Here is a 23,155-nt window from a genome sequence, read left to right as displayed (position 1 = left end):
TTGTGAGGCACACAGATCAACTCATAATGGATGATAGGAAATACAATAGCGACAATAAAAGGCCCCCATCATATTGAAACCCTATTACTTAAGCTGAATGTTCTGTTTTATTAACTCATGATACCATCTCATCTCATTTTATAATCAAGGAAGCCAAGCTAAGACAGAGTTGACTCTGATCTCCTTGGTTCAGAGCCTGTGCTGTCTCCTGTTAAGACTCAGGCCTCCACCTGTTTGTAGACCACCAAGAGAAATGCGGTTAGCCGTTCTAAATGGAAGTGCAAAAGCCAGGTCATAAACGCTCCAACATTGGGCTGAAGGAAGTTCACTGTGTCAAGGCCTTCTGAAGGGACTTGGAGGTGTCTGTCCCTCAGGGACCCACTGCAGAGGTCTGCGCCTCACAGACTCTCCTGGCAGGTGAGGCTGCCCGCCCTGTCCACCGCACGCCTCTCCCACTGCAGGCTGCTGAGTTCCTGGCAGCAGCACCGGGCGGCCTCCCTCCCTCTGAGCTTTCCCTTCCGCCTTCTGAATTTAGATCAGGGTGAAGAGTGGAGAGAAGGAAATGAGCCAGAAAATAGAAAATTAATACTTGGTGGAATTGTCATATTTTAAAAATAATTTATAGCCAATGTCAGATAACAGGAGCTAAATCATTTTATCAGCAGGCTGCTCTAGGATTTGAAAATTGGCATCCATCATTATAAATCGGGTCTTGGGAGTGGTCTCCAGGGATGCAAGTTGATGTGGGACGGGCAGAAGTGTGAATTGCATGCTTAGCTATGTCCTTTTCTTAAGCATAGAGTCTTTCCATATCCCATTGCATGTAACAGTATGTTAAATGCTAACAGAAGAGACAAAGCCATTCGAGGCCATGGTTAGCCCACTTTTCATATCTAGTCTGCCTGTCAGCCCTGGGAAACTGGTTGTGCGGAGGGCATTCATTTCAAGGTGCTGCTTCCCAACCCATAATTTCAGGAATGGCTTAATCCCCATCTACAGGGTCCATTTTCTTAGAGATTCAGATGCCACACTCTGCCCTACCTACCCATCCACCCCGCGCCCCGCGCTCCCCACCCCCAGCCACGCATCCTTTGGATGTCACTTTCATACAGAGAAGGTCCTCCGTGTCTAAAGGCCCACCTTTCCCTTCCTGTCGTTACAGCTGTCTGTCGCGGGCGTGTGGTGAGAGTCCCCTCGGGCACCCTGGTTCGGGTGGTAGGCACCGAGCTGGTGATCCCCTGCAATGTCAGTGACTATGACGGCCCCAGCGAGCAAAACTTTGACTGGAGCTTCTCGACTTCGGGGAGCAGCTTCGTGGAGCTTGCCAGCACTTGGGAGGTGGGCTTCCCCGCGCAGCAGTACCGGGAGCGGCTGCAGCGGGGCGACATCCTGCTGAGGAGAACCGCCAATGATGCTGTGGAACTGCACATAAAGAACGTCCAGCCCTCCGACCAAGGCCACTACAAGTGCTCAACCCCAAGCACAGATGCCACTGTCCAGGGCAACTATGAGGATACAGTGCAGGTTAAAGGTACAGTCTTCACAAGGGGCCAGGCCTTCCTCTACCATCCTGCTGCTGCAAAGAGACTCGGTCCACCTGTCCCTTGCATCCCTTATCTGATGATAGACCGAGGGTGGACCAGCTGGCCCCTGGGGGCCCCTTCTCCTTTCCCGGTGTCTATCTGATGATGCATCCCACGGCCAGCGAGTTTTAGGTCACCTGTGAGAATCCAACTCTGGAGCCAGCTTGCCTGTGCAGTCAGCTCCTGACTCTGCCACTTGTCAGCTAATGGCTCCAGGCTCCCTCTGTGCCTCTCTTTCCTCTGTCCAACAGAGCCTGCCTTAAAAGATGCGCAGACAGGAGAGCTAACCCAAGCCAGGCTTCTCCAGCTGTGTCATAGCAAGTGTTCAGCTTAGAGACAAGCTGGCAGGCATCACTGTGAGGTTCAGCTCTCTGTGGGAGAGAGAGTACCTGTTTGCATCGGGAGTTGTGCTTGGTGCTTAGACGAAAAGCCATGCGGTTACTGCCGTTCATGCACCCAGCTGCGCAGAGTTGACATCGTAGGCATCTGGAGTGTCATGAGTTTGGGTGTTCCCTGCCTTCCAAGTGCTGTTGGGTTTGCTCACACATTGTTAGCTGAATCCACTGAAGAAGGCAGGACAGGCTGTTTGCCTAATTTACACATGAGATGGAAGAGCATAGGTTAATTGCTTGCTTAAAACGACGTGGCTCATTAGGGAGGGAGCAAAAAGGGGCCGTTTTAATCTGAGGCTAACAAACAGAAACATTATAATGATTATTATTAATTGTACATTTGTTTGTGCCCTGTCTTGTTTCTGAAAATATGTGTTTCAGGGCAGGAGTGTGTAAGTAACTGATAATAGAAAAGGAGTGGGCTGGTCCAGGCGGCCACCCTCTGTCTTAGTTGGTAGCAACTGCTAGAGCTCAGCCGTTGCTGCTCCTTTACCAGACCATGAGGATGACATGGCAGCCATGCCATCAAGCACCTGCCAAAGCATTAAGCCATCTTCCTGTAAAAGGTACAGAGCGTAGCTGGCTATGGTGGCACACACCTGTAATCCCAGTACTTGGGAAGCTGAGGCAGGAGAATTGAAAGTTTGAGGCTAGCCTAGATTGAGCCGTGTATTAAGTTCAAAGCCAGCCTGAGCTACGTAGTGAGAGTCCATCTGAGAACGGGAGGTTTGGGGCATAGGAAACTTGGAAATCTGCGGTAGTGGTTGCCTAGATATGCCTGCCCCTGGTCTGACGTCTATAATTGGAGGGTGGGGGGTAGGGGGTGGTTCATGACTTCCATAAGACATTTTTGCACAGAGTTAAACAATACAATAAATACATCACCCCTCCATCAGGTCAGATACTGTTGTGATTTATTATGAGAAGCAGGAAGGTAACAGAAAAGCCCCACCCCACTCTCCTCTTCATATCTCCCCATTTCTTCTAGTCTTTGAAGGCAGGAGAGGTGAGGGGAGGCTTTTCTTGGCCCAGGCTAGCAGAAGGACAGCATGAGGGAGGCTGGCTGCCCAGGTGGAGTCCATGGCAGGAGCTAGATGTGGGCCGGAATGTGTCTGGCCTTGAGCTCACGGGTCCTGTCCACCCTTCTCCTCCGCGAGGAACTGGCCTCGAGAATGAAGCCATGATCTCTGTACTGGAAGGCCACTGTTTTAGTTTTGTAGAAAAGAGTAACAGATTCTGTTACCTGGAATAATCCCTTTCTGAGTGCATAATCGAGGGAAAAGCCAAAGAGATACTATGGGTTGATACTCAAAGAGCCACATATGTAGCTCCTGATGAGCTTGGAAGATTTTCCCAGCCCTCAGCAGACAGCGCCCGCCTGACTCCACCAGATCACCAGCATCCGGCACTGTCACTTCTTCTCAACCTACTCCCTTTTCTAGACTGTTGAAGTGGTGTATAGTGAGAATTCTGGGATTTTGGTTTCTTTAAAAAAAAAAAAAAAAACAACCCAAAGAAATATTATAAGACCGTTTTGTTTTAATACCAGGTCCGGGGGTATGTGACTTGCCTCGTGCTCTAGCAGAGGCGTGGTTTTGCCAACTGTGGATAGTTTTTGTCATTGTGTGACGTTTGGAATTCTGGGAACTTTTCAGAGAGCATATAAATGCTGTGGCCCCGTAGAGGAGCGGTTGGTGGTTTGTGGTTGTTCAGGGTGGCGGGGTTGCCTGCACTTTGTTAATAGTTAAGCTCAAAGAAGAAACAAGAAGAAATTAGATTCAAGGATCTCTCTCTCTCTCTCTCTCTCTCTCTCTCTCTCTCTCTCTCTCTCTCTCTCTCTCTCTCTTTCCCCTCTATTCTCTTTCTCACCTATCCAGTGATAGGGGGTAAAACCGGGGGGGATAAAGGGTGAGAAAAAGAAGAACCCACAAAGTAGCTACGACAAGTTACAGTGGTGGCTTCTTCCGGTAGGCGCTAAGAGTTAGCAGAACCTTCAGCGCTTCTTGTCCCTTCCTGTTCGTCCTGTGGGCGTGCTCTGCCCAGGACACAAGCCCGGGGTAGCACCTGCCGTCACTTCTCCCTGGATTTCTTGACTCTTGGCAGCTGTCTTGTCTCTAGCCTGCAGGCTCCTCCTCCAGCCCCGTGTTCTAACCAAAGGATTATCTGGTGGTCACAGGGCGCTCTTGTTGACTCCGTGACGTAGGTACAGTCATCATCCCCCTTTCTAGGAAACTGAGGCACAGAGGGAGGAATAACCTGCGTCCTGGTGACAGAAGCACCATAAACCTATTGTGGCTGGATTTGGTTTTTTGGTTTTGTTTTGTTTTGTTTTCAACTCAGAAAGCTACTTGGGATGGTGGATGGCTCAGGAGGGTGACTTGCCCTCTAGGCTTTAAAATGGAGGGAAGAATCCTTCGTGAGTAGCTGCCATGGCTCGTGGCCAGGGTCATGGAAGGTAGCCTGTTCTTCCCTTATTGGGTAGGACTATTGGTGACCACTGACTGACATCTTCCCTCTGTCCTTCACAGTTCTGGCAGATGCCCTGGTGGTGGGCCCCAGCTCTCGGCCTCCTCCGGGCCTGAGCCTGCGTGAGGGGGAGCCTTTTGAGCTGAGATGTATCGCATCTACCACGTCACCGTTGCACACTCACCTGGCGCTTCGGTGGGAACTGCACCGTGGCCCAGTGCATCGCAGCATCTTAGCCCTAAGTCACGAGGGCAGGTTTCATCCAGGCCTTGGCTATGAGCAGCGCTACCACAGTGGGGATGTACGCCTGGACACAGTGGGCAGTGACGCCTACCGCCTCTCTGTGGCCCGGGCACTGTCCGCAGACCAGGGTTCCTACAGGTGTGTGGTCAGCGAGTGGATCACAGAGCAAGGCAACTGGCAGGAAATCCAAGAAAAAGCTGTGGAGGTGGCTACTGTGGTGATCCAGCCGACAGGTGAGCTTTTAAAAAATGACGTCGACCCTGATTGGGACCAATGACCATGCATGGGAAGCCCAGAAAAGGATTGTTCCTGCCTCCGCTGTGTGTAAAGGGAGTGGAGTGGTGTTGGTAGCTTAAAGAGTACATTGATTAGAGCTGAGATGTGCTTCCCTGCTGTGTTTTGGGAGCTTGGGCTGTTGCTCACCTTGTATAGGAAGGTTCCTGTCTGACTCAGAGTCTAGAATGGTGTCCTATCAGGTACCTGGTGTTCCCTGGGGCAGTGGGTGGAGCCACCTACACTTAAATGCTTTCGCTTTTTCTTGTTTCTTGTTTTCTACTTCCTTGAGCCCTTTGGTGTGCCTTCCCTGATGGCTGTGAGTTGTGTGTGTGCCTGGCTATGTGTGTGTGATTGCTCTTGTGCATCCCCTGGACCTGCCTTCCCATCCCCCATCAGTTCCAGTCCCCTGCCAAGGGACAGACACCCCCAAGGACCAGGCCTCTTCTTGCTTCCTGTGTCATACATGTTCCAGAAAGCCCAGCCGTAGTCCATATACACTTATGTTTGTTTTATAATTTATAAAATATACGCCTTTTGAAAATCCCTAATTACAGAAAAAAGAAGACAGAAGGGCACATTAGGAAGTGTATACAAACAGAAGAAAAACAAGAGAGAAAACCAACCATTATTGACTTAACTGTAAGACAAGCATTGGGAGGGAGCCTGCGTGTGCTCATACTGTGCTGGGCTCTGGGCTCAGAGGTACTGCAGGCTCAATCCCAGGTCAGTGGAGCCGGCACCTTCAGCAGGACAGAGTACAGAGAAACCATTGCAGGCTAATGTGTGTGCTCAGATGTCTAGGATAGCAGAGGCTCCTGCCTCCCGGGAGACCTTGGCTGGGCTCATTCGCGGCTCAGGAATGTTCCCCAGGAACTGTTCACTGGGAAGGAAAGCAGGAAGCCATAACCAGTGATTGTTTTTGCAACTTGCATGGTTCTGGGCAGCGTTCCTTGAATCTGAAAGTGGGTGTGAACATCTTCATAAGTGACTGGTGGCAGCTGAGGCGTGGCCATCACTGTGGGCCCTGGCTCCATTGGCTGCGGGAATGACTTGCCTCATGGACTAAGGTCACCTTCTCTAACTGAAGTGTTTGTCCTGTGGAGTCTGCCATAGGAAACCTCCAGCTCTCCAATGTGCATCAAACAACTATTGTACTGAGGCAGGCGGAGTAAAGAGCTTAGCTTGGCAGCAAGTTCTGCCATTTGGTGGAGGAATTTCAATGGTAAACACAGTCCCGGTTCCGCCAGCCCCGTAGCATTTAGTTAATAGGATTGGGACTCAAGACTTTCAGGCAGGTTATAGCGGCCAGCTCCCACTCGAGCCTGAGGCTTCACCATCCTCTCTGGGGTTGAGCCCAGCACCTTCCATCTGCTAGGGAAGCACCCATTGCTTAGCTCTGTTACTCTTTTATTTTGGACCTTGCTAGTTTGTTCCTGCTGGCCTTGAACTTGTGTTCTTCTAGCCTGGGCTTCTGGAATAGCGAGGACCGCAGGCTTGCGCCAGCACACATGGCCTTGTGATCTTTCTGTGTGTGCTGGGCCTCTTTGGCTTCTTTTGAAGCCTGTATGTAACTCTTAGTTCATGAATGGGAGAAGAATTACCCTGAAGTAGTTATCAAACTATCTTGAAGACAAGTTGTTTTATACTAACACTGTGTTTCATTATTAACACACGGGTGGTAAACAATGTTGGCAGTCCTAACAACCATCGTAATTTCTAGGGAGCGGTGGAGACAAATGATGTGTCGGATGCCTACAACCACTGTAAAGTGGTGTCAGAAGCCCTGTTAGCTTCCGTTGTGACCAAGCCCCAGGAATACTATACCGCCTGTTGCTTATTTTCACAAAGGGAGGAGGTGCCACATATCAGCTCAGCAAAGGTTAATGAAAGTAAAAGTAGGAACGAGTTTTCCCTGCCACATGCATAGACTCCCTAAATCCTCTGTGGACTGGAAGCTAAGAATCACCATGCTTAGCCAGGCGTGATGGTGCATGCCTTTAATCCCAGCACTCGGGAGGCAGAGGCAGGCAGATGGCTGTGAATTCGAGGCCAGCTGGTCTACAAAGTGAGTCCAGGGCAGCCAAGGCTACACAGAGAAAACCCTGTCTCAAAAAACAAACAAACAAACAAACAAATCACCCTGCTTGAGGTTAATGAGCTCCCTGTGTGCGCCCTCTCTTTCCCTCTTCCCTCTCTCCCTCCATCCTTGAGGCCCCTTCTCTCTATTTATGATTTTAGACAGAGTCTTCCTATCCTGAAACTCACAGGTTTATCTGGAACTCACAGAGACCTGCCTGCCTCTGCCTCATAAGTGCAGGATGGCAGGCGTGCCCCACCGTGCCCCACTGTGCCCAGCATAGGGGGTGATGGTCTTTTGCTTCTTATTAACCTCTACACTGGCTCCCTCTCTTCCCAGCTTGCTTCATTTCATCTCCAATTGCTAAACCCCTAAACCCAGAGCATATGGTGTGTGTGTGTGTGTGTGTGTGTGTGTGTGTGTGTGTGTGTGTGTATCCATCCATCCCTCCCATGACTTGTTTAGCCACTTTCACTGAGAAAAGTGCAAAGTGGATTACACAGCTGAAGAGATGTGGCTGCCAATATTTCTGGACCCCAGGAATGCATTTCGTTCTATAAAGAGGAGAGAAAGAAGAACAAATTGCTTTCAAACTCTTTCTCTCCATCCCATGGTTAGCGATATGACTTGGGCTGTGTGTTTTCTGAACTGGGCACCAGTCTTTGTCCCGGAGCCTCCCGGGAACAGCGGTGGTTGCTGAGTGGGTTTTGCTAGAAGACAGGGACTTGACTCCAGAGGGAGGAGTTGCCTGTCTGTCATTTAGTGACAGTTACCACAACATCACTGTAACGTGAATGTTTCCACCCTGATCACAGATTTTGACATCAACGAAACAAAACAAAACAAACAAACAAACAAAAACCCTGAATAGAGTATTAAAATTCCATTTAAAAGTTTTGGCAACCAGATGCTGAACAAGACCTTTCTTGAGTCTGTGACATCCATTACTTTAAGGCTTCACCTAACGATCGCTGGCTTTTAGCTGTTGGCCACCAGGAGAGGACAGTAGCATGGGGAACACAGGACTCACTGGTTTGGGGTTTAGAGTATGTCCCATGCGTGACTTTCAGCTGGGCATATCTGATGAAACAATAGTCTGTATACGTCACGTCGCGAAGGACTGACTCACGGGGCAATTGTCTGGTTTCACTTTCCTGGCTCTTCGTCGGGGATTTTCCACTCCCACCCCCAGGGTGCTGGGGCCACTTATGCTAGAGGGGGGCTGTAGCATGGAGCTGTTGTGCCTCAGCCTCCTTATCAATAAAATGACCATAGTAGTACCCAGCTCGTGTTATTTTCAGAATTCACATACAGTAAGTACATCAAAGCCATAGAAGTGTTTGCTGGTGCTCACACCAATTTAGTGTGTGTCATGAATGTATTCATTAGCTGTTCCTTAAGCGCTTACAACTGCACAAGCCTTCTAATTTTACGCCATCAATCAGCCTAAAAGGGAGTGATCTAGGGGGAGGTACGGAGAAGGGGAGATCTTAGAGGGGGTGAACACCACTTGATCACTTGATAGACTTGTTTTTTTTTTCCTCTAGCTCTGCAGTTGGCTGTGCCCAGGACAGTGTCCGTGACTGAAGGAAAAGACCTGGACCTTTCTTGCAACATCACCACAGACCGTGTGGATGATGTCCGGCCCGAGGTGACATGGTACTTCAAAAAGACACCGGATACCTCCTTGCTTGCCTCGCATATGCTGGCTCGGCTGGACCGGGATTCTCTGGTACACAGTTCACCGCACGTTGCCCTCAGCCATGTGGATATCCGCTCCTACCATCTACTGGTGCGGGATGTCAGCAAGGAAAACTCTGGGTACTACCTCTGCCTTGTGGCCCTCTGGGCTCCGGGGCACAACAGGAGCTGGCACAAGGTGGCAGAGACTGTGTCTGCCCCGTCCAGTGTAAGCGTGACCTGGCTAGGTGAGTAGCTTGAAAAGTGCCTCTTAGCCTCTCTGCTCAATTCTTCCTGTGCGCTCCGGAAGTGTGTGGTGTGCTGGGCAGCCAGCCTCATTTCGATGTTTGGATCACACAGGTGCCCTTGAGCTCCTTGGCTCCCAGGCTGTCCGGAAGCCAGGCAGTCTGAAGCGCTTTGGCCAGCAAAGGTCTGGAAAGCGTAGGTAATGTTTGCTGAAGTGTGCCCTTGGAGGAGGGTGTAGCCTCCTTTGTGTTGAGAGCCGAGCTGGATGCCTCTTGGCAGTGGCAAGGACAGCCACTCTCTTCTTAGATTCTTCAGCGTTTCTGCCCTGGGCTAGTGCTCCCTGAAGGTCATGGAGAGAACAGTCACCTCCTCCAGCTAATAAAGAATGTCTTCTGTCCCTGCTGCCCTGGACCCCCATGGTGGTTTTATCTGCAGAGACAGTTTGCACCTCCCTGTCACTCTTCAGGCTCTCAGCTCAGGTGATGGCCCAGCTGGAGGGGCAGAGGTGTCACCTCACCCCATGTTTTTATAGCAGCTTGTAACATGTGGCGGAAGACTATTGGTGTGTCCTCACAGTGTCACCCCAGTTGTCATCTGTGTGATTCCTGGAGTGTCCTTCCCTTGTCATGTATGTGGTTATGGCCATGTTCTACCTTGTCATAGGTGACCTGATGTGTCGTCATCTTGTTGTCACGGGTTCTCTCTGGAGAGTGCTCACTTTAAAATGTGTGTGCTCCCAGGAAGTCCTCCTTCCTCATGCATGTGCTCCCAGGGCTCCTCACTTTACCGAGTGTGCTCCCTGCTGTCCTCAGCTTTTCATGTGTGTGCTCCCCACCATCCTCAGCTTTTCATGTGTGTGCTCCCTGCTGTCCTCAGCTTTTCATGTGTGTGCTCCCCACCATCCTCAGCTTTTCATGTGTGTGCTCCCCACCATCCTCAGCTTTTCATGTGTGTGCTCCCTGCTGTCCTCAGCTTTTCATGTGTGTGCTCCCTGCTGTCCTCAGCTTTTCAAGTGTGTGCTCCCTGCTGTCCTCAGTTTATTACGCAGGTGTTCCCTGCTGCCTTCACTGTATCATGTATGCACTCCTGGCCGGCCTCACTTTATTGTGCGTGTGTGCTCCCTGGTGTCCTTACTCTGCCATGTGTGTGCTCCCTGGCAAGTCCTCAGTGCGCCATGTTTGTTCTTTGGTGTCCTTACTGTATCATTAACATAATCCCTACCATGCATGTCTTCCGCCTCATCTTACATGACAATTGCTGGTTTTGTCCAGACTTTCTCCTCTTTTTCCTATGCATCTGCCCACGGGGAGGAGTGTTACTAGCTCCTCCCTTTGTTCATGAGGACTTGAAATTGAAATTCAGCTTAGGTGTGGGAGGTGGGGCGTGGCTGGCACCCCACCTGCACCATTTCCCCAGGGGTGAAGCCCAAGGTCAGCTGTCTGATGCCAACCCCACCCTGTGCGTGCACATCCTCAGCCAACCCCACCCCTGCGCGTGCACGTCCTCAGCTCTGGTGTAGCTCTTCTCTGTGGCCATTGAGATCCCCGGATGCCTCAAGGCTGAGGTCCCTGTCTATCTGTCTGTCCCTAATAAGCCTTTCTTTGGCACAGATGGGAACTTGGCAAGTGGTGATGGGGGCGCAGGGGAAAGAGGCGTTAAGAGAATAAGCCGTAGGGAAAGTCCAATCAGGACCGAGACGGGGTGAGTGGGGTGTGGGGCTGTTAGTCGGCCCCCTGTGAGCAAAGTGATACTTTGATATCTGAAAAGTAAAAGGAGCAGGCTTATCTGGAAAGCTTTCATTCCCTCAGTCAGAAGCCTGCGCTCGCTCGAGACGCACCATCAAGTCCTGTGCTGGAACAGTGTTGGCCCAGCTAGGGCTGTCCTTAGCAACCCTCAAAATAAAACAGATGTTGTCAGTACCAAGAGAAGAGTGTTCATCTCTGGAGCCAGATCTGCCTCACAGCTCTGATCCTGCTGCACTGTGTGGCGCTGTCAAATCCCCACTCTGCCCCCCCCCCCCCAACTTCTGAATCCTAGCTCCGGGATTTTTTTTTTTTAATGCTGTCTGCACTCCAATTCGAGGGCTTCTTTGAAGTCCTGGTATACTGATCCCACATACCCTGGGGGAAGTACAGGCGCTGTCAGACATCAGGGGCAAGCTCTGGGAGGGAGTGGGCTTTGTAAGTAGAAGGGATTTGTTGGTGACGTGTTCTCCAGAGACTGAGGAGAAATAACGAGGCTAAACTGTGGGAAAGTCTCCCTTATTATCCCAAGGATCCTGTCATTTGTTTTCCTGCAGAGTGCCAGCACCATTTTTGAAAGACTTCAGTGCACAACTCCAGTGCACACAGAACCCCAGACCTTCTCTTGCTTTATGTGGAATAGGCGCTCAATTAGTATTGCCTGAGTGGGAAAAAAACGCCAGCCCCAACAGACAGATGATATAAAACCCATGCACACAAAAACCAGAGGCGTATGTAGGCGTGGCCGTGGCCTAGAGTGTTCAGAGACCCTTGCCCACACGTGGACTCACCAGGAGTGTAAATGCCGTAGAAAAAGCGATTGTGTTCTTCTCGTTCTTCCCAACCCTTCAGCCTGTTCCCTGTCTATGACTCATGCTCTGCAGCTGCTTGGACACTTGTCAGGAGACGACTCAGGCCTGAGTAGAGCCACACGCCTTTAGTCACAGTCTTCAGACTTCCCGGAAACTGAGGCAACCAGATGACCCTACATGTTGTCTCTAGAAATGTAATATGTACATTCCATCAAATGCACATGGGACCCTGTATAGGATAATGAAGGTGTATCCCCACCCCCACCCCAAAAAAGCCAGGAAGATAGATTACCAACTAAATACATAGATCATCCTACGTCCTGTGATGTAATGTCGTCACAGAAGTATTATTTTAAAAGGTTGGATCCCTGTAACGGGTATGACACAACACTCGTTTTTTGCACTTGACATGTTATGAATTATAATTACCATTTATTGAACACTTGCTTTTTCCCAGGTACCGACAGGGAACTTCATATGCATTAAATGGTCGGGTGGGAAGTGCTGTGATCATCTTTGGAAAATGGACTCTTCCCCCAGTGGCTAATCCTTGCTTCTTGTTTGGGATGGCTTAGACTTGTGACCTGAGTTAAGTCTGTCCCAGGCACTGGCATCATCTGTGGGGAATGTCTTTGGAAATCAGCTTCAGCGCCTGCGTAGGCCAAACTCAAGCAGTCCCTGCTGTCCTTGAGAGCCGCTGTGCTGGGGGATGAGGGTGGGAACTGCTGGGGGCCTCTGTTACTTGGGTCTGATAGTGATGGCCTGAAAAGTCAGGGGGCCTTCGCAGCAGGGCAGGGCAGTCTGGGTAATTTTTTCTTTAAGGTGAGAAATTTAGGGTTGGTGTCCCCTTTGAAGGAGGAAAAGCTATAAGCTGGTTTGCAAAATGAAGAACAAAGCAGCAGACATAAAAATATAATGAAGATCAAAAAAGACACGGAATCTAAGAACAGACAGTGCGGGCGGCTGGGACGGGTTAGCTGCTGCGTTTGAACACCGAGTTGGTGCAGTTTTGGAGTGGAGACAAAGAAGATGTGATTATCTAGTTCGCTGAGGAGAGAAAAACAAACTCTTTCGAAGAGGCAAACTTTTTCTTGGCACCAAATTTATCCCATGCTTTTTCATTTCGGGGCACTGGGTAATTTAACGGGCAGCGCTCTTCTACCAAAGGCCTTAGTGATTGTTCAGACGGACATTTCTTATACCCACACTCCCTAAGAGCTGAGGGCGTGAATTGTAAGTGTGGAAAGGAGTCGGCTTCAGGAAACAAATGTTGCTTTGTGTTGATCCAATTTAGTGTATGGCGGAAACGTGGAGAGCCGAGCAGAATGGCCAGTTAATCTGCACATTTTAAGCCATCTCTCTCTGCTATCAGATGTCTTAAAGGAGCCTTTGGCAAGAGTTGGATACTAATCAGTTTACGGTTGAGCTCTCTGCCCTAAGTACCAGACTTCTGTTAATTAGAGGGGCTGGGGGGAGCCGGGCTCGGGATGCAGAGACGGGGGAGGGGCACCAACGAGAGGAGGCAGAGCTGAGCTCTGCTTGTCAGCCTTAAGAACCTCATTTGCATTCTTCACCACTGGAGGACCAGCCCCTCCTCAGCAATGGCCAGCAAGGGAGGTGACTCCCCCGCACCCCCAACACACACACAAAAGGAGCTGTTAATCTGCTAAATACTCCGTAGAAACTCCAGAGTTCTGTCCCCTCTCTAAGACACCTTGTTTGAATCTGTGGAGTTGTTAGCATGGCTATTGCCCATACCTGTCCGGGATTATTCCAGAACAGTGGGTGGTGGCACGTTGGAGTCAGCGAGACTTGAGTAGATTTCTGCTGTGTGTGTCGACTTTGGTTTCCTTGGTTTAATGGGATAGTGCATAAAGTGTTTGGCACAGTACCTGGCAGTTACACGCTTGGCACATTCCCTAGCGGTGGCGTTGGTGGCTTATTCGTGCTTGAGGGTCTTCTCTACCAAGTTGTTAGCCAGTTAGGATAGAGGAGTGTGTGTCTGGGCAGCAGGGAATCAGGCACGGAGGAACCAGGGATGTGTGTTGTAGAAGTAGCATTCCCAGGAGGCGCTGGGGCAAGGGGTTTGCACCCAGCCCTGCCTACTGTGCTTCCAACTCTGGGTGTTCATGGCCCCTCTGAGAGGAGCAGTGAGGAGGAAGAGAGTGTAGGGCATGGGTGTGAATGATCGTGCTGCTCTGAAATGGCCGAAGCTGACTTCTGTCATGATAATTGTTCTCCATAGACTCCACAGAGCGATTCCCCCCACCACACGACTTTACTTGTAGCTGGAGCACAGTGGGGCTGGGGGTGGGGAGGGGCAGTAGGAGCATCTCTGACAGCACCACTCTAGCCTTCTGGGAGGGAGAAAGTGGTGGTGTCCCAAGGGCAAAACGGACCTGTCCAGGTGAGGTGGCTTGGAAGCCAGACCAAGGGGATGAGATCTCTCCTGCAGTGCTGCCCGCCCAAGCTTCATGCAGAAGTTCTCTTAGTTCCCCCCGGGGTTCACTTTTGCTTGTCATTTAAAACGAACACAGAAACAATTACTAATCCCATAACGTTGTTGTTGTAAAGATTAAGCCAAATCTCAAGGAAACTACTGTGGCCTGCTGGCATCTAGGAAGCCCTCGGTAAATGCTGTTGGGGTTGTCACCGTAGAATGGGCGCCAGGCTGTACACCTTCCTTATAGAACTGTCAGAGTGAACGAGGGACATCTGTATACCTTGCTAACACACTGTAGGAGAAGTGGGGTCCTTCAAAACAATAGGCAGGAAGTGTACAACTCAGCCAGTGAATCTCAAAGTTGTTTTGAAAGCTGTGGCAAAGAAATTTAATGATCCATGTTTCTAGTAAACCCTGTCTTCTGAGGAGGGTCACCTGTGACTCCCCGGCTTTACAGATAGCGTGTGTATGTGCAGGTGGACCTGGGACGAAGGTTAGAAAGTAGGTCCGCTGTCTCCACATGTTGCCGGCATTTCGGTTGGGAATGGCTCCGTGTTCTGTGAAAGCGCTGATAGCGTGGGTTGTTGTTTGTTTTCAGCTTTTCAGAACAAATGTACAAACATTCACAGTAGAGGAAATAATCACCAGCTTTAACCATAAGTATCTTGCTCGTCTGATTTCAGCTCTCTTCCTCCTTTGGACACACACACTTGCTTTTTTATCAACAAGAACAGAGCACATACTCGAGATGCTGTGCCTTTTCTTTTGTGCGACAGGATCTCTTGCCCTCTGTAGCCCAGACTGGCCTTGAGCTCAGCTCCCTCGTTTTTGCCTCTGCCTCTTACATGCTGGGATTACAGGCGTGTCCTACCACACACAGCCTCCACATACCGTTTCACCACTGAATGCTTCACGATGCATCTTAACCGAATAGCATTTTTCAAACATAACCCTCCTTGCATTCTTAGCTGATTTCTTGATGAGATCAGGCAGAATGTAGCAGTAATCAGTGGTGAAATACCATACCAAAAATGAGCATTTTTATGCAAAATATTAAATTTAGTCCAATTCAGCCAGTATGCTAATATCTCTGCTGTAGAAGGTGCTTTATGCATAGCGTGTGCAGATGGGTGCTCTGGGTAGCCCTTAAGCCTTGGAAAGAGTCCTATAAGTTTCCATGAGATGTACATACAAATAATAGAAGTTCAAGACAGTGTTCTAGTCAAATCCCCAGTGTGGGGAACCCGGCAGGTGGCAGGCTCTCTAGTGAACACTTCCTGAATGAGAAGAGGGGATATGGGGTGATGTGCTGAGCGAGTTCAGAAGAGGCCTTCTGTGTTGCCAAGGTGAGGCCACACACAAAGAAAAGGGCGTTGTACCAGAGGCCTAGAGAAAGACACGCTCTCCACAAACCATGTTTGAAATTGTAAAGCAACGTAAAAGGACACCTTCTGCACATGCACATGACAGAAACAAAACAGAGATCCGCATCATCTGAAATTGACTTAGAAAGCTGGTGGGCAGTGCACACAAGCCTGCTCGCTGCAATTTCACCAGCCGAGAGCCCACGGGTTGGCGGTGGGCTGAGGATAGCCTGGAGAGCAGCAGGAGAGCAGCAGGAGAGCAGCCACGGAAGTCCACGGGGGCATTCTCCTGTCCTGCCAACGTGAGGTTCTTATGCTCAGACTTGAATGTTCTGCTGTCCTACTGTGTTGTGCCCCTTCCCATCTCGCCCGCCCTACTCTGTTGTGTGTCATGGGGTGGAGGGAGAGTCTCTTCAGCTCCTTCTGCAGTGGTTTGCTGAGCATGCGCCCTGGGTGGTGAGGTAGAGGGTTTAACGGGGAAGGTGGCAGGAATGGGGGCCACAGAGAGCTGAGAGAATAGAGGAGGCAGTATTGGGGTTCGGGTGGGTTCACATGGTGCTGGTCTTGGATGCAGGCTTGGGTACATGCTCTGAGCTGATCACGTGGGGGCAGCTCCTGGAGGCTTACTGACTGTGACTTGGCAAGTGTGTTGGTTAGAGGGTCACTGGGAAGCCGTGACAGTCCTGCTGGAGGCAGTGAGGGCCACAGTGATGGTAGTGTTCTCTGTGATCTCACTCTTTTTTTTTTTTAAGATTTATTTATTATTTATACAGTATTCTACCCACACATGTGCCTGCCCACCACAAGAAGGCACCAGATCTCATTACAGGTGGTTGTGAGGCACCATGGGTGGCTGGGAATTGAACTCAGGACCTTTGGAAGAGCAGCCGGTGCTCTTAACCTCTGAGCCATCTCTCCAGCTCCTGTGATCTCGCTCTTAACTGCTGTGCATCAGGCTTGGTCTGGAAGGAGTGGGAGGGATGCTGAGGAGGCAGAATGCATGGGGCTTTTTACCTGCTTGGGAGTTTGTAGGCAAGAGGGGAGAGGTAAAGTGGGGGACGGGGCAGCCAGGAACGTGCTCCTGAGAGCAGTCAGTGGGGAGCGGGGAGGAGGGAGCTGGCTGTGTTGTTTTCCTCTGAGTGCTGCTGCTGAGGGAAGATGAGGCCCTGGGCGGGTTACAGTGTGGCCTGGCTACAGCTAGAATGATGCGAGTCCCAGGCAACACGCCTGCTGCAGCTCCACACCCGTGTTGTGTTGTGAAGTCTAAGGAAGAGTTGGGGCATCAGGTGGGTTCTAAGACACTGAGTGAGTTTTGGGGCACAGCCAGGGAGGGAAGGTACCCTGGTGGAGCTTTTCCCTGACCACTAGGTCAGTCACGTTTCCACATCATCTTTTTATTTAACTAACTGACCTATTAAAAGCATGTGTGTGTGTGTGTGTGTGTGTGTGTGTGTGTGTGTGTGTGTGTGTATTATACATATGTGTGTTTGTATGTATGTCTGTGTCTCTGTGTGTATTAGGTTTTGGTTTTGTCTTTATTTTTGAAACAGAGTCTTGCTATTTAACTCTGTCTGACCTGGAACTCACCTGTAGACCTGGCTGGCCTCGAACTCACAGGGACTCATTTACCTTTTCTTCTGGAGTGCTGGGATTAACGGTAAACACTGCCAGCCAGGTGTGGTGGCACACACCTTTAGTCCCAGCACTCAGGGAGGCAAAGGCAGGCTCATTGCTCTGAGTTCAAGGCCTATAAAGCTGGTCTACAAAGCGAGTCCAGGACAGCCAAGGCTACACAGAGAAGCTGTGTCTCAAAAAACAGAAACCAAAACCGGAAGAAAGAAAGAAAGAAAGAAAGAAAGGAAAGAAAGAGAAAAAGGTATATATACTACCACATCTGGCTTAACATTATATATATTTATGGTATACATCATGATACTTGATCATATATATATGTATAAATACATACATGATGAAATGGCTAAACTAAGCTAATTAAGATATATTACCAATGATTACACTTACTTTTGTGGTAAGAACATTTTTTAAATTAATTTATTCAGATAACATCTCAATTGTTACCCCATCCCTTGTATCCTCCCATTCCTCCTTCCCTCCCGCTTTCACCCTACTCCCCTCCCCTATGTCTGTGACTGAGGGGGACTTCCTCCCCCTCTATATGATCATAGGGTATCAAGTCTCTTCTTGGTAGCCTGCCATCCTTCCTCTGTGTGCCACCAGGCCTCCCTATTAAGAGGACGTGGTCAAATATGGGGCACCAGAATTCATGTCAGAGTAAGTCCCCGCTCTCCACTCAACTGTGGAGAATGTCCTGTCCGTTGGCTAGATCTGAGTAGGGGTTTGATATTTACTGCACATATTGTCCTTGGTTGGTGCAGTAGTTTGAGCAGAATGTGGTAAGAACATTTAAAATTCATTCTATCCCCGATTCTCAAGTACCTATAGATGGTCACCTAAGAGCCGTCACCCTGTTGTACGTGGACTTTCTGGATGTACCTTCTGTCCAACACAAGTTTGGCATCCCCACCCTGCCCAGCCTCTGAAAACGACCATTTTAATCTTTGCTGCTATGAGTTTGATTTTTTTTTTTTAAGGTTCCATGAACCATTTGTTTTTCTGTCTTATTTTGATTAACACAGTCTCTCCCAGGTTCTTCCTTGTCATTGCTGATGACAAGACTTCCTCATTTTAAAAGGCCATATAGTATTGTAGTGTGAGTGTGTGTGCATGTCTGAGTGTGTGCGTGTGTGCATGTCTGAGTGTGTATGTATGTGTCTGAGTGTGTGCGCGCGTGTGCATGTGTGTGTGTGAGCGTGTGCGCGTGCGCGCCCTATCATCTTTCTATATTCATCTGTTGACAGACACTTAGGTTGACTCCCCCTCTCAGCTCCTGTGAGCAGCACTGTGATAAACATCTCCTGTCATTTATCATCATTTTAACAGCCTTTAGAAAGATGTCATTTTTGGAAGAAAGTACCTGTGGGTGGAAGTAAACCATGAAAGACAAGAGGACTTATTAGAAAGTACATGGTCTGTTAAGAGAACAGAAGCCTAGGAGAACATCAGGGCATCCCAATGTCACTGGTCACTCGGTCTCAGACACAGGCCTGTCGGAAGCCATGCTCTGGTTGTATTCCCTGTGCCAGTAATTGGCAATACCATTGCCAGCACAGCCTTTACTGTCCTGAGAATTGTCCCATTGAGTACTGGAGCTTGGAGGCTCCAGAGAGATGCTGGTCTGGAAAGGTAGGAAGGATACAGTCCTGGGACCAGATCTATGTGAGCCATGGGAGGAAGTTACCTGCCTTTTAAAGGTCTTCCCTCTGGGTGTGAAATGGGAATTGTGGAGCTCCTGTTCCCTCGGATGCCAGGGCACACTGATGCACCAAACAAGGACCATGCATGGAGAGGACATAGGCCCTCAACTCAGATGTAGCCAATAGGCAGCTCAGTCTCCATCATAGGGGTGCCCTAGTAAGGAGAGCAGGGGCTGTCTCTGCTATGGCCACTGTTGCCTGCACTTTGATCACTTCCCCCTGGTGGGGCAGCCTTGCCAGACCACAGAGGAAGAGGATGCAGGTAGTCCAGATGAGACTTGGTAGGCTGGGGTCAGTTGGTAGGGAGAAGAGGACGGAGGGTGGGGCGGTGAGGAGATGAAGGAGGGGGCTATGATTGGGATGTAAAATAAGTAAATTAAAAAAATTAACTTAAATGAAAACACACACAAGAAATGGCAATTGTGAAGAGTAAATAGCGTGGCGTGCTCTCATCTTCGTCTGCGTGTACACACACATCTCTCCCCATGTGCCCACTATCTGTGTTGCGGGAGGGGGTCCGAGCACTGTGATGCCACAGCCTATGGGTGGAGGTTAGAGGGCAGCTGCCTCGAGCGTCTCCTTCCACCTTGCTGAGGCAGCTCTGCTGTTCCTGCCATGTTGTGTGCTCCAGACGAGCAGGCCTGTTGTCCCAGCCTTCTGTCTTGCCAGGTAGGTGCTACAATTACAGACGAGCACCGCCAGGCTCTTTACAGGGTTCTAGAGACTGAGTTAATGTCATTCAGTCTGCACAACTAGTACTTTTGTTTGCCGAGCCGTCTCTCCAGCCCCCTTCATGTATATTCTAGTTCTTAGGCCTTGCAGTAAGCTTAGGCGGTGCAGCTGTGGCCATGGTCTGCGTCATTAGAGATGAGGCAGCAGAGAGCTTAAGGCATTTGTGCAAGATTGCCTATAGCAGGGCTGGAGAGATGGCTCAGTGGTTAAGAGCACTGTCTGCTCTTCCAGAGGTCCTGAGTTCAATTCCCAGCAACCACATGGTGGCTCACAACCATCTATTATGAGATCTGGTGCCCTCTTCTGGCCTGCAGGTGTACATGCAGGCAGAACACTCATACATAAAATAAATAAAAATCTTTTTTTTAAAAAAATTGTTAAACAGGCCACACATGGAAACACAACAGAAACTTAAAAAAAAAAAGCTTGCCTGCAGGTCAAGGGCAGAAGCAGGATCAGTACACTGTCTGCTTGCTGACCCCTGGTGTTTCACCACTGCCTACTTTCCTTATTTCTCTTCATGGCCTCACAGACTAGTGTCCCGGTTGGTGCTAGAGCACCAGCAGCAGCTTCCCATATTGTGCTCAAGGTAGACAGAGTTCTGTAAATGGCAGCCACAGTGGCTCCTGCCACAAAAGGTGAAGTGCAGTGTCAGGGTAGCTGTGTTTCCTGTCTCTACTTCACTGGCTCCGGCCCTGCTCCACACTTGCCGAGAAACCCATATTAAAGCCCCTTGCTAGCCTGCCTTCTTCTGTCTGCCCCTCCTCGTTACCTGAGGTTCCCACTCTCCCGCCACCACGCTCTCTCCCGCCACCACGCTCTCTCCTGCCACCATACATGCTCTCTCCCGCCACCACACTCTTTCCCGCCACCATACACGCTCTCTCCCGCCACCACGCTCTCTCCCGCCACCACGCTCTCTCCTGTCACCACGCTCTCTCCCGCCACCACGCTCTCTCCCGCCACCACGCTCTCTCCCGCCACCACGCACTCTCCCGCCACCACGCTCTCTCCCGCCACCACGCTCTCTCCTGCCACCGTGGTGCCCCTATATTTGGGATGCTCTGAAGTTTCAGAATCTCCCAAGGTGGCACTTTCCCTCTGAGCTCCCCTGTGTTCTCGAATGTGCCAGTTCCCCACTCCACAGTGACTGTTTGAGGGTGCCGTCTCCAAGCTTCACATATATTGCCTTGTACACAGCAGGCGCCCAGTACATTAGCTAGTTTCATGTCAAGGTTTATAGAAAATGGTGTGCCACATGGCTGTGTGCACAGCTCGTTCAAATCTGTCATTTTCCACGTTCGAGGAGTCTGGTTGTTCTGTTCTGCTGTTGAGTCTGAACCAAATATTGATGTAACATAGGGGTAAAGCAGTGTTTCTCAACCTATGGGTCATGACCTGTTTGGAGTCGAACAACCCTTTCACATGGGTCACCTAAGACCATCAGAAAACACAGATATTTATATTACGAGTCATAACAGTAGTAAAATACAATGGGAAGTAGCAACCTATGTAATTTTATGGTTGGGGTCACCACAACACAAGGGCCGCAGCGTTAGGAAGGTTGAGGACCGCTGCTCTAAAGCCTTGAGTGTAGGGTGCTGAGGGTCCTTGTGTGTCCCCTGCATAGGATAACTTTCACAAGTTCCTGGAGATGTTGTGATCCCCACAGTCGCTTGCTGCTGGGATTCAGTTCTCTCCGTCGCTCATGCCCCGGCAGCCTCTGGCACCGCCTTGCATACCGTCTGCACCACAGCAAGGCTGCTCACACAGCAAGGCTGGGGCTGTGGGGCTTTACCTCTGTGGTGGAGCCCAGTCTCACTTGCAGTTAAATGCTTGTGGAGAACGAACAATTGAGAGAATTCAGGTTTTGAGTTCTTTCCATGCCCCCGGCCCTGGGACTCATTCTTGGAGAAGTCACGATGTTATAAATTCCATTAGAGGTGTAAATCACAAAAGAACAGTTCCTTGACCTCAGCAGTTTATAATCTGCGTGAGTCATAAAGAAAAGCAACAAGAAATGAAACAAAAATTGCTAAAGGTGAGGGAGATGAAGAAAGCACTGGAAAGTTGAAGGCTCCGATTTAAGTAGAATGATTTTTCACATAGAAGGCAGAGTGCTTGGAACAGAAAAATGTAGAATTTTTCTAGTAACCTCCCCCATGCATGGAGCCAGGGAACAACAGATCTGGAAAACCTACCGAACGGCAGGATCTCTGGGATGCGACTCTCAGGCAAAGAGCAGTTGCGAGTGTGTAGCTGGTGTAGGAAAGCCGTGGGAGTGCGGAGAAAGACCGCCATCCGCAGCGACACTGGAGGCTTGCTGAACAGCCCAAACACTGCTGTGCCACGACAGCACCGCATCTGTGGTGGTGGGAGAGCTTCCCGGACAGGGCTGGCATGTGGAGGGGGAGGGGAGAGGAAGGAAGGAAGCCTGCGAAGGGGTTCCAGTACAGGCTCCTTAAGGAGGCAAGAGTGACGAAGGCCTGCAGCCAGTGAAGAGACTGCCGTGGGAGCACCGTAGGGAAGGGGCGTGGGTGGTGATACGGAGCAGATCACCAGGGCCAGGGCCGGTGTGCGATGGCTTCATGGACGGCAGGGTTACAGGGTGAGTTGTTTGTGGCGGGGAGAAGGAGATCCTTTTGGGGAGTCTTAAGTGAGGGGGTGTTAGCTGACTGAATACAGAGTCAGTGGGAAAATAGCAGCTGAGGATGAGAATGCGGTTGAGAGTACGGACTCGGGGTGGGGGGGGAGTGTCGCATTTGGGGCACAGCCATGAGTGGCAGGATCCCGAGCGCTAGTGGGACTGGTGGGCCTCAGATTGTGCGGTGTTCTTTGGTGAGACCTTTGCATTGCTGCTCCGGCGGGAACTTAGGAGGTCTGTAGGTGTGGGCTTGCATGGCGTCCCAGGGACAATCCTAATGGAATGCAGGCACTTACGTTTCTGAGATCTTTCTCTGGGTTCACCTGTTAGCTTCCCCCTCGTCCCGTGCAAAAGTAAGGGTTCTCACTCAGGACATTTGGCTTCTAGCCTTGGGAGCGTTCTCCTCTCCTCTTTAAATTTAGTCTTAGTTTTTAATATGTATGGGTATTTTGCCTGCCTGCCTGCATGCATGTCTGTGCAGCACATGCGTACAATGTCCTAAGAGGCCATAAGAGGCCATTGGATCCCCTGGAACTGGATGGTGAGATGGTGGTTGTTATGAAATACAGTGCAGTGAGGGCTGTTTCTGGTGGACCCGAGCCGAGGTGTATCCCCGAGAAATTACGTCATGCAACAGATTTGGTATAAAAAAAGGTTTATTGGAGGGGTGGGGAAGACTTGGGGAAGGGATAGAGGTGGACAAATGGACAAATGGACATGTAGACAGATAGACAGACTGGGAGCAGAGCCATGAGGGCCGAGGAGAGAGGGGGGCACATGCGGAGAGCGGAGGGAGGGACACTGAGGACAGAGAGCTAGAGTGACGGGCGGTTCTTCCCCACGGCGCACACCCGGCAGTGGCGGCAGGTGATGACCTAAGCAGCTGCTAGGTCCCTGAAGGCAGGCCCGTGGAATTGCCTGGACACTAACAGTTGTGATTGCCATGTGGGGTTTGGGAATTGAACCCAGGTCCTGTGCGAGAGCCGTCAGTATGCTTAACTTCTGAGCCGTCTCTTCAACCACCGTGGCAGTTTTCTTAAGGCAGATACAGGAAGAAGTGATTTACAAGCTTTCAGAAACGCTCTCACAGGGGCCTTCCTGCCCAACACAAAGGCTTGGT

The 23,155-nt window shown here is 50.2% G+C and overlaps 1 protein-coding gene across 2 annotated transcripts in view; it reads left to right on the top strand.

The window, feature by feature from the left end:
• Positions 1–23,155, top strand: part of PTGFRN (prostaglandin F2 receptor inhibitor) — a 74,314-nt gene that overhangs the window by 30,086 nt on the left and 21,073 nt on the right. For both annotated transcript variants that reach the window (XM_084757199.1, XM_084757198.1), the window contains exons 2-4: positions 1,163–1,531; positions 4,504–4,917; positions 8,585–8,965. In XM_084757199.1, coding sequence (XP_084613325.1) covers positions 1,163–1,531; positions 4,504–4,917; positions 8,585–8,965 — 1,164 coding nt within the window. The remainder of the gene's footprint in view (positions 1–1,162; positions 1,532–4,503; positions 4,918–8,584; positions 8,966–23,155) is intronic.

The sequence above is a fragment of the Acomys minous genome (genome assembly GCF_964271855.1).
Source record: "Acomys minous genome assembly, chromosome: 14".
NCBI lineage: Eukaryota > Metazoa > Chordata > Mammalia > Rodentia > Muridae > Acomys > Acomys minous.
This window is presented reverse-complemented; position numbering and strand designations above follow the sequence as displayed.